Genomic DNA, 13,385 nt, shown 5'->3' on the forward strand with positions numbered 1-13,385 from the left:
CATGGTGTGCCCTGGTAACTAGAACACTAGAAATGGGGCAGGGCCTAAGGGGGGAAAGGAGGACAGAAGTGTCATGAGGGTAGAGGTAACATGAGAGAAGAGAATCAATGCTGGGGTCAGAAATGGTCAAACAAGAAGTGGGGTGGGGGGTGGAGGAGATAAGGAAGATGGTGGGAGGTTGTATTAAAAATGAAGACAGCGAGGATTCAAGATGGCGGAGACAAGCAGACGCAGGTAGGCCTGTGGCAGTGGCCCGCGGAGGTAGACGGGTCCAGCAGCAGCGGCCAACAGGGACATTTAGGCCCGGCGGCAGCCGGCAGAAACATACAGGACCGGCGGTGGCCCACAGAGGTGGACAGGCCCTGCAGCGGAGATAAGCAGACGGAGGTGGACGGGCTCGGCGGGCGGCCGACAGAGACATTCAGGCCTGGTGGCGGCGGCCCACAGAAGTAGACAGGCCACGGGGCGGAGAAGGGCGGACGCAGGTCGGCGACCCACGGAGGTGGAAGGGCCCGGTGGCAGCGGCCTACAGGGACATACAGGCCCAGCGGCAACCGGCAGAGACATACAGGCCTGGTGGTAGTTCGCAGAGGTGGATGGGCCCGGCAGCAGTGACGGGCAGGGGTAGGTAGGCCCGCGGTGGCAGCCGGCAGAGACATACAGGCCAGTTGGCCGCCCGCAGAGGCAGACAGACCCAGCGGTAGCTGACAGGGACATACAGGCCCGGCGGAGACAAGTGGACGCAGGTGGGCCTGTGGCGGCGGGCCATAGGGGTGGACAGGCCCAGGGACGGAGACGGGTGGACGCAGCTTGGAACGGGGACGCCCCTAGCCCCAACACCTGGGAAAGAGGCTATCTCCGTGGGTCAGATCCAGGGCGAGTCTGGGCACTCCGTCTGGGGACAACCCAGGGCCCAACTGCTGATCCTGTGAAACCCAACAACTTGGAGGTGTTGGTGAGACTACCCTGCTCAGCTGAAACCCATCTGGGAGAGGATTCAGATGCCTACAGTTTGAAGTCTGAAGAAACAAGATCAGCTGAGGAGTTGACAAACGAACAAAACGTGACCTGGGAACACAGAAGGCGCTACTCAGCCACTAAACCAGATCACCAGAATCATAAGTATATAATTCACCGACTGAAATCAGCTGTCCCTGAAGAAACAGCCCAATAGCACAAATTTAACCAAGAACCCCTACTAAACCAAGACTAAAAATTAGAACAAGAGAGGCACTCTCAGACACAGACACCACCTGCACCGCACAGAGGAAAAGATGAGTAGACGCCAGTGCAAAAATACAGGCAACAACATAAAGACCTATATGGCAACATCAGAACCTAGTGATTCTACACCTGCAAGACCTAAACATACCATGACAGAAGAAACAGAAGAGATCAACCCTAAAAATGACTTTAAGAAGATGATAGAGGCCCTTAAAGAAGAAATAAAACATTCCCTCAATGAGGAAATAAAAACTTTCCTTAAAGAGGAAATGAAAAACTACCTTAAAGAGGAAATAAAAACTTTCCTTAAAGAGGAAATGAAAAACTCTCTTAAAGAGGAAATAAAAACTTCCCTTAAAGAGGAAATGAAAAACTCCATTAAAGAGGAAATAAAAAACTCCCTTAAAGAAATGGAAGAAAAAACGAACAAAAAATGGGAAGAAATCAAATCAAGCCAAGAAAAAGCAATTAAACAGATGAAAGAAACATTCCAAGATCTGAAAAATGAATTTGAGACAATAAAGAAAACACATGCTGAGGGAATGCTGGAAATAGAAATCCTGACAAAACGAACAGGAACTACAGAAACAAGCATAACCAACCGATTGCAAGAGATGGAACAGAGAATCTCTGACACTGAAGACACAATAGAGAAAATAGATTCGTCAGTCAAAGAAAACACTAAAGACAAAAAAGTCGTAACACAAAACGTCCAGGAAATTTGGGACACCATGAAAAGACCAAACCTAAGAATAATAGGGATAGAAGAAGGAGAAGAATAGCAACTCAAAGGCACAGAAAATATATTCAACAAAATCATAGAAGAAAACTTTCCTAACCTAAAGAAAGAAATACATATGAAGATACAAGAAGCTTACAGAACACCGAATAGGCTGGATCCAAAAAAAAAGTCCCCTCGCCACATAATAATCAAAACACTAAACACACAGAACAAAGAAAAAATATTAAGAGCCACAAAGGAAAAAGACCAAGTAACATATAAAGGTAAACCCATCAGAATAACACCAGACTACTCAATAGAGACTATGAAAGCTAGAAGATCATGGACAAACTCATGCAGACACTAAGAGACCACGGATGCCAACCCAGACTATTATACCCAGCAAAACTCTCAATCACCATAGGCGGAGTAAACAAAATATTCCAGGATAAAACCAGATTTAATCAATACCTGTCTACAAACCCAGCCCTACAGAAAGCACTAGAAGGGAAAATTCAACCCAAAGAAGCTAAACACATCCATGAAAAATCAAGCAATAGATAATCCCACACCAACATACACCACAGAAGAAACAAGCTGGTGTAGCTATCCTAATATCTAGAGAAAAAGGATGTTTCAAAAGAGAAGAAGTCTTGTGCAATGCCTCAGTGGTCCAGGTAACTACTAGAACTCGGAAAAGTTGGTTGAACTTGGGATTGACTGGAGGCCAAAGATTTAAAAAGCAGAAGATTCTGTCAAGACACAAGTTGTGTGATAATAGTGTGTTTCGTGTGTGTGAATGAGAATTTGTAAATGTTGAATTCTAGGCTTCGACAATCATTGTCAGTGCAGATTAAGCTGCAAGTATTTATGTTCTAAAACCTAAATTATAAAGCTAGTTACGTCTTTCTAACAACTAGTTTTAATGTTTATGAGCATATTTTACCTACATTACCTTTTCAGGATGTTGAGAAAGATGCATCATAAGCACAGGCTGGAGGCTGGGGGCTAGATGGTTTTGAGGAAGAGGTCTTGGTGAACTCTTTCATAGAGCAAAGGGAAGCAATGCCTTCTGGGAAATGAGCTAAGTTTTAATCTAGTCTTTAAGATTAGAAGTCAAAAACAAAAATATTAAGGAAAGGAAAACCTAATTGATCTTTGAAGTATTGTTATGTGGAATTGAGTGGGACTTTTGAGGCCTTTCTTCCAGAAAACAAGGACTTGGTTGTCAGGCTATATTAGGCCTAAACCTTGGTGCCATGTAGTTGTACTTAAATCATTTCAATGGAAAGTGTCTTAGTGATTGGATCTTCTAGTGCAGTTTGGAGTTCTTCCATTTGAAAAATGTGATATTTGCATGGGATTGTTTGAATCTTGTTTTCTAGTCCCACCCCATCACCACCCTCATAGTCTGAAGGTAGATTTTTCTCTTGATAAAGGAACAAAAAAGATGAACATCTTGTTTGTAAATAGGTATCTAGTAACTAGTGGTAAACTTGAAATGGTAGAATTCTTTAAAGCCTAATTCTAGGTATCCTTAAGAAAATGTATCTTAATTATTTTTGAACCTGTATTCACCTTGTTTTTTTCAAATATCTTAAGTTATATTTTCTTTTTCAGAGCTGCTTATTTGGGGCTACTTTTTTTTTTTTTTTAATTGAGGCGTAATTCATAAAAGGGTATATTGTTTTGATGAGACTTTTTACAACTATGGCTGGATGTCTTTCTTTAGTCTTCCAAGAAGGGCCATTTTTCTTTTTTAGAGTTACTTTTTAAAGTCATGAGGTCAACAACTTGGACTACTATGCATGTAAGTGCTAATGCAAATTAAAGCCCAAGTTGACCTCCAGTAGCAGTTCATTCTATGTTGACAGTGAGAGAACACTTTGCCTGTTAGGATACTGTTACTCGTGGACTGAAATGCTGAAGAAACCCCTCCCCCTATTTTGTTTTTTGCAAAATCAAGGTATATTCTAGGGTTTCCTGGTTGACCTCAACAGATAAACTGAGCTGATAGTCTTAGTTCAGAAATGATCTGAATGTAGATTTACAGTCTACGTGTACAGCTGGCTAAGTGAGATCGCTTCCACAGTTCTGCATGTATCCCATCGGCTCCCCATTAGTCATTGAACTCTTAAAACTGGTATTGTAACAATATCACAATGTTTTGCGCCAATTTTATAAACTTCACAGTACAATATGTGTTCCTTTTCTGAGGCAAACCAAAGGTATATTTCTCAAGGTTCTGCTGCTATCAGCAGCGTTGATGGAGGATTTTTTATACATTTGTAATAGATAGAAATAAACCAGAAAAAAAAGAAGAAAAAAAAAGTGGTGGAGGAAAAGGTGAACACTGCAAGAATACTCAAAAGGGCTGAGAGTTGCAAACGCCAAGAATGGCTTTGCATAGTAAATGGAATAGAACAGCTCTGAACTATAGCTTACTTTTCCTGGTTTGGTCTGACAGAATGATTGAATGCTTTTGTACAAAAATCAGAGCCTTAAAAACAAGGATTTGGTGAGATTGTAAAATGGTGTGCCACTTTGGCAAAACAGTTTTGGTGGTTGGTCAAAATGCAAAACATTGTTACTCTGTTACTCAACAATTCTACCCTTAGGAATATATCCTCAAACTACTGAAAATGTGCACCTATGAAACATGTACATGAAGGTTTACAGCAGTGTGTTGCTAATAGTAAAAAAGTTAAAACAACTCAAATAGCTATCAAATACTGGAGAGAAATAAACTGTGGCTTATTCATACAATAGAATATTATTAAGACATAAAAATGAATGAGAAACTGACAGATTAAATGACTTTGGTGAACCTTCATAATTTCATTTGTAGATTTTTCCATTTCTAATTTATAAATACATTTGGGGTTATAAATTATAAATGTACTGCCTCCTGTCAACATTGTATACTTCTATTTGATGATTTCTGTGTCAAACATTATATGGAAATGTTTCCAAGTATTTTCTGTATTAACTGTGAATGAATAGAACAAAATAAATTGCCTGTGAAGAAAAAAAATAAAAAAATAAAAAAAAATAAAATAAAAAAATGAAGACAGCATTTAAAAGTTAGAAGGAAACCTGTCTTTGGTAACCCAATATAAAAAGCACAGAAGAATTTGAATTCAGGACTACAGTGCTTGAAATGGGAGGTCTTAGCAGCAGTGAGTTTCAAAACAAAAACCGAGTTCCAGGAGTGAGATATCTCCATAGGAGCTGTTGGGCAGGGGGTGCCCTGGAGGTTCCCAAGACAATACAGGTGCATGTCATTCTTCTTTGTTCCCCATCAGAACTGGTGGATAAGACCTTACGGCTGAAGACACCATACATCATGGATACGTGGTATAGATAATTGAAGCTGGAACTGTGTGGGAAGCTTCCTTCCTGTTGCTAAGGTTTTATAGTGTTATGGAGGCTGCTGAAGAAGGAAAGTCATCAACAACAGTTAACCCAGCTCTGTACTCTGTGATCTTTAAAAAACCTTCAGGAAGGATGATCCCACAGCTGCAACAGTGGCACAACTATGATGGGAGCAACCTGTAGCTCCCAATTAAATTTCAGTCCCACTCCTCAAGATAGAACCCATCACTAGCACTATAGAGTTAGTAAAACAAGCAAACCCATCCATATCTGTGGAGGTCTTAGTCCCTTGAAAGAAGCTAGTATTGATGCTTAGGCAGACGTAGTATCAATGTCCTTCTAAATATCAGTATTTATACAGCAGACAAAGGCTACTTTCAGCCTTCATCAGAAAAGCCTCTCTTTGCTGTGAATGGAGGTTAGTGCAGATACCTACAGCTATGTAGGATACTGAGAATAAGGCATGGTTGAGTACTCATCCCTATAAGTAGGTATTTATATCACACTTTTAAGGCTCTAGGAACATTGTAGAAAAGTTAAGTGGAAAGAATGTAGAAACAGAAGATATGGAGAAGGGCTGTGACGTGCTGTCCTCTAAGCATGGGACATAACCAGAGCCATCATGAACTCTATCACCTGCACCTACTGTCTCTGGACCCACACAAGTAGAAGCCTGCCCATCAGTCAGCTAGGCATGGGGAATCAGCTCCCAGGGACAGTACCACTTACTACTAAACTATTGACAAATAGTAGATGATAGGGACAAGGGAGGTATACAATCCATCTGTATCCCTGATTTGAGCTCACTAGGTTTTTACTGTAAAACCCATGCGCACACAGATGGTCCCATTTAAACTCCGAGGGACACAAAGCAAGACTTTTTGAATGTGGGAAAGAAATATGTATTAAAGTGGAGGGGCTGGCAGGAGTAGGAGGGAGATAAGAATGTGTGTTTAGGGTGGAGTTTTTAGAAAGCATTGTACATATGTATAAAATTGTCAAAATACAAAATTCATTTAAAATTTTGTAAGGATTTGAGATTGAGTATCTCATATTAGCAAAATTCCCTACATTTTAAAGCTGAGATATTATGTGAATTGGTACCAGATGATTTGTACATCTCAAAGTCTGTCATTTCAAGGGTAGTGGGGGAGGAAATCAGGACAGAGGACTGAGAAAATGGGGCTTTAGGGTGTGTGGTAATTTGGATATGATGTGTTCCATGATAATGCAGATGTGTTGAAGGATTAGTCCTGAAGTCATATTCAAAGGTGACTGGTCCTGAGGGCTGTGAATATGAATGAAACCATACGCTAATGTAGTCATTAATGTGAGTACTGAGAATGGAAACTATATGAGTGTCCATTGGAAGAAGCAGGGCACTAGAGGGATGTCCTGGAAGAGAACATCTTGCAAGGACTTCATTCCTTTCCTTCCTCTCTCCTCCTCTCTTTTCCCTTTTCCTCCCTTCTCCTTTCCCTTGTCTCCCTCTCTCTTCCCCTTCTTCTCCTTCCTTGCTCTCACTCTAATTGCCTCTCCCCTCCATACTTCAGACCTACCAGGCAAACAGCCTCCTCTCTTACAAGCTCGACTCAATGATATCCTGTCTCTCCTCAGTCTCAAAGAGATGGAGGCAGCTGACCATGGACTGAAATTTGGTTCTAAGACCATGAATCAATACAAACCATTCTATTTTTAAGTTGTTTTCTCACATATTTTCTCACAGCTGTCATAGTTTAAACTGTGGTCAGATCACCTGTTTTGGATCTAGCAAAAGACACATAACTAATCTCACTATTTCATGACACCAGGAATTAATGACAATATACCTTTCACCACTCATTGCCTTTCTTCAACTTTTGGGGTATCTGGACTTAAACTAATTTTACCTGGTTTTAACAAGGCTTCCCATATGAGATTCATATGCTTCTTGTCTCTGATTTGCAGCTTAATCCCTGAAGCCATGTGGCCAGCATAGATCTCAGTGAAGAGCTGGGATTCTCCAGGGCTCCGGTAGCATAACTCTAGTTCCTGAAGAGAGAAAGAATTACTGTGTGAGAATAAACTACTCATCCTGTGAAGGAGGGCTGTCCCCACCCCATATTTTCTTGATCTGCACACCACATCAGACTGCTGTCTTTGTACTGAGGTAACCCACAGACTTTGAACACACATTCAGAAGGTTAAGGACCCAGCTAGGACCCCATCTTGCTGTTCCTTTTCTCATCACTGACAAAAACCTCACAGGAAGCAACTCGAGGAAGGGTTTATCTTGTTTAGTTTCATGGTGGGAAATTCATGTAAGCTGGAGCTCCACTCTTGGTGGCAGGAGATTATGGCAGGGCTCATAATATCCCAGGGGATGAGCAAATAATACCATGAGGTTGGAGCAGGGCATGGCTACAACCTCAGTGCCTAACACTAATGATCAGTTTCTAAAGGCCAGCCCTCACATATTTGTTTCCACAAACTCTCAAAATACTATCACTGTCTGGGGAGCAAGTATATAAACATTTACACCTGTAGGAGACCTTTCAGATTCAAACGCTAACACCTAAGGATGAGTGAGAGCTCATCCTGAAAGTCCTGTTCACACAGCCTAAGCCAGGGCTTGCTCTCTATTCCATGTTATGCTGGGCCCTTCTTTCTGCCATATTGAATTTAATTTCTCAATTCTACAGGCCTTCTGTATTCCTGTTCGGTCCCTTAAATTGCTTTCTGCCTAACTTGGATGTATTCTTGCTCATCCCATATCCCAATTGTTTTCTCCTGAATCTCGGTTTGCTGTTAAAACTTTGTAACTTGCCCCACAGGTTTCCCAAAGCCTGCCATCTGACCTTGAATAGTAGCAAACACCTGGATGCTCACCATTGGGATGATTTCCAGCTTCTCAGAACCAGACACAATGTAGCGGGAACCAATATAAAGAGAGTCTACTGGAGGTGGCTTGTTTATTCGAACATATTGGAATTTCATTTCTTCATCATCAATGGCCTAGGGAACATTGCAGACAGTGATTTATCTAGATTTCTGGCCCACAAATCTGTTCTGAATAAGGTGAGATGATCATTTAGTAGATTTTTTGTGGGGTGGAAATGGGGACACACCCTAGACACTCTTATACCTGGTATTCTGCAACACAGATTATTGACTTATTGGCCACTGTCACATTCATTGTGGGAACAGGGATGCTGCCACAGAAGAAGGGTGTTGGCTACAGATTGTGCATGGAGAATTCCCATCCTTCTGATGGGTGGAAAGAGGCTATAGAAGGCTGTGCAGGGATTAGTAAATGGGCATCAAAGCCATTTGGGGGAAATGCTAATGTGAGGGGGGCCAAGAAGAGGGAAGAATCACACACACACACACACACACACACACACACACACACACACACGCACACATGCACACATGCACATGGGTTCCCTTTATAGAACTGTATCCCCACTACCAGTAAGAATCTCTCCAAGGAGCTCACTAGCTGCATCTCAAGTTTTCTCTCAGCCCACCCTGGACTCACATTTGTGGTCCTCAGTGTTACCTTCCGAATGGTGCAATCATTAGGGACCAGGTAAAGATGAAATGTCACATCCTTGAGATTGAGGTGATAGTAGATCAATGTGATGGAAGTGATGGGGATGAAGTGTCCAAAAGCAGGAATCATTCTCATTAGAACTCCCATTGGGGAGAAGTTTGGGTTTTCCAGCACTGCATAATGCTGTTCTATCCTGGTTGGGGTTTCTAGGACCATCCCATGTTCTTGAAAGTGGGCCACATGGAACCAGGAGATGTCCACCTGTCCCTCTGTGAAAGAACAGATTCAAGAGATGTAAAATTAATGTTCCTATTGATCTATGCTAGGCTGGAAAAATAGCACTCTATGATTTAGAAGATAGTTGTGGTTTGAATGAGAATGGGCCCCTGTATTTGGTGGAACTATTTGGGATGGAGTAGAAGGTGTGGCCTGGTTGGAGGAGCTTTATCACTGGTGGTCTTTGAAGTTTCAAAATCTCTTGCCTTTGTCAGTTTTCTTTCTCTCCCTCCTCCTTGTGCATAGGCTCTCAGCTACTGCTCCAGTGCCAATTTGCCTGCTTTCTACCATGCTCCCTGCCATGCTCCCTGTCACAGACACAGCCTCTGAAATTGTGAGTCCCTATAAAATCTTTCTTCTATAAGTTGCTTTGGTTATGATTTCCATTTAGTTTGTATTTATTTTTTGATGTTCACGAGAAAAATTAAGACCAAAATTTAAGTTTTATTAATTAACGTCCAATGACAGCACAGCAGAACTATCAACTGTTTCCTCATTATCAATCACCATGCCAGTGAGGGTAAGTGTGAGTTGTTGCCAGTGGTGAGTCATGTAGACTGACCCTCACTGGAGGCAGTTTACCCTCGGTCCTGTCTAGCTGATGGGGGAGCATTTACAGTGGAGTGGAGGCTCTTCATGGTCTCGTCCAAGATGCTATAAAGAATACAGCCAAAGAGGCTACTGTCAGAAACTTCACAACCAGGAGGTTCTTAGAGGGGCTGCCATCACCAACTTCAGTGTTTTGGGTTTGGCAGTTTTCTCTAAATTGTTAGTTGCAGGATAGAGTTTTGCTGTTATGAAAGAGGACTGTGGTGATTTTTTATTTATGCTGAAAGACGGTGATATTTTATTTGCATGTTAATAAATAAAGTTTGCCTGGAGATCAGAGGAAATAGCAAGCCATTAACACTCAAGTCAGGCCATGATAACATACACTGTTAATCTGATCACTTGGCAGAATAGAATTTTGACATTATGAAAGAGACCCAGGGTACCTTTGTTCACTGAACAAGCTGGATGGATCTCTGGAATAGTTAGTGTCAAATGTGAACTTGGTGAAATCTAGATTCAACTTGGATACAGGCCTCAGGGGATGATGGGAGGAGATTATCTTGATTGGATCAATTGAGTAGAGAAGACCTATCCACTGTGTGTAGCACCATTGTATAGACTAGGACTCAGGAATGTGTAAAGTGGAGAAGGTCACATGAGCACAAGCATTCTGCTCACTTTGTTGACACAAGTTACCAGGTGACACAAGCTCTGTGTTCTCAGATTCTATGTCACGAGTAACTATTCCTTTAACTGTGAGGCAAAGTAAATCCTTCTTTTCCAAGTTTCTTTGGTCAAGTGTTTTGTTTGAGCTATACGTAAAGTAAACCTGGACAGAAAATTGATACCAGGATTCAGGTTTTTGTTGTAATAAACCAAATCATGTGGTTCTTCAGCTTTGGATCTGTTTGTGGCTGGAATGTGAAGAGTTTCATACTTAGGACTAGGAAAGCACTTCCATGCTGAGAGCAGAGCTTATGGTGACATTCGGGTGGAAGCAGGAAGTCAAGAATGCTGAGAGAGACAGTGGAGGCCAGTCCGTGGGGTTGCGGAGAGCAGCAAGGTTTCCACTGGGAACTGTGAAAGGATCCATTCATGTGACAGTTTAGCCAAGAGTCTAGATTCTTGTGTTAATGCCCTGAATATGAGTGAAGATGAATTTAAACACAAGGGACTAATTTGGCAGGAGGAGTTTCAGAACAGAAAGCATCCAGAATGATTCTACACAACCCACTGTAACTGTGAGAGAGCAGCGTCACTGAGGGTGACTGCAGCAGGTGACAACAGGAAAGGGGTCCCGAGGGACAATCTCACTCTTCACAGACTCATCTTGTGAAGATCCACATTCATTTAAAGGCAGAAAGCCTGAAGTGATGGTGTTCCCTGTTCTACAAATGTAAATGCAAGGAAGTGTTTCCCATGGTCAGCACATCATACAGCTCTGGTCCAAGGTGGCCACATCTCAAACTGTCAACAGAACCTGGCAATGTCATCACTATAGGTTTTTTTTTGTTTTTTTGGGGAGTTGAAAGATGCTACATTGGTGGGTCACTGAGTCATGCTGCACAGTTTCAGATAGCAGCTGAGGCCAGGCAATGTGCCTAAGTCAAAGATCCTGCAAGAATCCTGAGAGGTCATTCTATGAACCTTTTTATTCATGGATCTTATATAACCTGGAACAGTCTGTATTTCTACCTTATTTTTTTATGACTTCTTCAGCTGTTGTTATCTACCCTCTTAAGATCACTTTTGGAGCTACTCATAATCTTTATCACCATGAACAAACACTATCTTCCTCTGCTCTGAGCTGGTTTCCACTCAGGGACTCCTTCAGGTAAAACAGAAATAAGGTCAGTAGGCTGGGAGACATGTGCTTCAAAGAAGATACATCAGACGAGAAGGGACAACAAAACATCTCAGTGTCCACCTTCATAACCTGCTCTGCTCTGCTAAGGAAGCCGTGAGACCTTTCCTTATCACCACCATTCTACTGTCTGCTATGTGACCTGTCAACTCCTCCCATTACCACCACTCTACTCCTTATGCTTCCCTTGGTTACCTTGGAGAGCCACAAAATGAGGGAGGTGCACAGCAGCCACAGCTCCCTGCTCAGCCTTGATGTCAAACAGAGGCCCAGCCACCATGTGACTGTGGTGCAAGGGAGTCTTGTCCAGGTGTTGGCTCCAGGAACAGAATCCAATCTCGATGGTCACGGCCCTTGTCACCACAAAGTGGAGTCCTGTGTTGGGACAGTGGTAGGAACCAGGCACAGGGAACTGAACTCTAGAAGAGGGAGAGGCAGACATCAGTGAGCACCAGCTCCTCTGCTGGGTGCAGACCCAGGGCAGTGCTGGGGACACAGCAGACTTCAGTCAGATGGCTCTGAGGTCTGGTTCCTCTTCTAGCTGTATGTGGATCCCTGACTAAGTCACCTAACCCCCAAATCTGTTTCCTCATCTCTACATAGGGGTAACAACGTCAACACCATCTTATGGACCTATGAGTACTGAGTGATCTAATGCAAACCTACAGGTAACATATACCTAGAGCAGTTAGATATTCCTGTGGTGATGAAAGAGGTGTGTGTGTGTGTGTGTGTGTGTGTGTGTGTGTGTGTGTGTGTGTGTGTGTGTTTGTGAATGTGTGTGTAAAGTTCTGTGGATTAAGCTAGGACTTTTGACACTAGTCAGAGGCTCTACCACTGAGGTACATCTTCAGTTTTTAGACTCTATGTTCCTGAAGTATATATTTAAGGATATCTAAGAGACAAGAGAAATGAAATATAACAAGAGGTCTGATGCTGTTTACATCATGAATAAAATAATCTGCAGAAAAATTACAATTCAGATAATAAGCAAAGTATAGCACAGACTGTTTAGATGGAATGAAGGACTCCCTTCAGCTCTGTTGATGTGGTAATGGTGTGCTTGTTATGGAAGACCAGGTCCTGTCTTAACTACGGGGGAGGCATAGTGAAATGTTTGTGTGTGAAGTCACTTGATGTCCTGGACTCACAATACTGTGACAGTATTGTGACAGAGGATGAATGTGAGTATTTGAACAAATCTGGAAAAATGGTTGCTAGAGCTGAGTAATTGGACAGGGAAGTTCTTGTGCTCTCCTGTTTTATAAATGTTTGAAAATATTTTTATGATAAAGATCCCTATTTTTATAATAGCTCACACTTCTTATTCCACTCCTGGCCTTGTGACCTGCCTTGGTGAGGTGAGTAGGTGGCACAGTAGAGACTAGGTGGGTGCTATCTGTGGGGATCCCTTGTGGAAAGTGTGCTGGGGAAAGTCAGCCTTTGCCAGGCAGAGCTCACTCACCGGTACAGGTTCCTCTCACTGTCAACCACCTCAGTAGTCACAGGTCCTGTAGGGCCCCAGAAGTCATCTTCAGTCCCCAGGGGTTCCAGGTGCTTGTCTCTTGGGGAGTCCGGTGGAGATGGATGGAAGGTCTCTAGTGGTACAAGTTGTGAGCACCCCTCCTCTAGAAGAAGCCAGACACTGGTCACTTTATGTCTCCCCAGCCCTCCCTAGTGCTGGCTCAAGGCTAAACTCTGTTTCCAGGTTGTGTGTATGATATATATGTGTGTGTGTGTGTGTGTGTGTGTGTGTGTGTGTGTGTGTGTGTGTATGTGTGTGTGATATACTATATATGCATATTATATACTATATATAGTACATACATTGCATTTTG

General features: G+C 42.5%; 1 protein-coding gene across 1 annotated transcript in view; it reads right to left on the minus strand.

Moving 5' to 3' along the window:
• Positions 1-13,385, minus strand: part of LOC114706363 — a 117,090-nt gene that overhangs the window by 4,359 nt on the left and 99,346 nt on the right. Inside the window, 5 exon segments of the mRNA XM_037201053.1 lie at positions 7,210-7,351; positions 8,189-8,314; positions 8,862-9,124; positions 11,743-11,966; positions 13,013-13,175. Coding sequence (XP_037056948.1) covers positions 7,210-7,351; positions 8,189-8,314; positions 8,862-9,124; positions 11,743-11,966; positions 13,013-13,175 — 918 coding nt within the window.

Source organism: Peromyscus leucopus, chromosome 8b (assembly GCF_004664715.2).
Source record: "Peromyscus leucopus breed LL Stock chromosome 8b, UCI_PerLeu_2.1, whole genome shotgun sequence".
Taxonomy (NCBI): Eukaryota; Metazoa; Chordata; class Mammalia; order Rodentia; family Cricetidae; genus Peromyscus; species Peromyscus leucopus.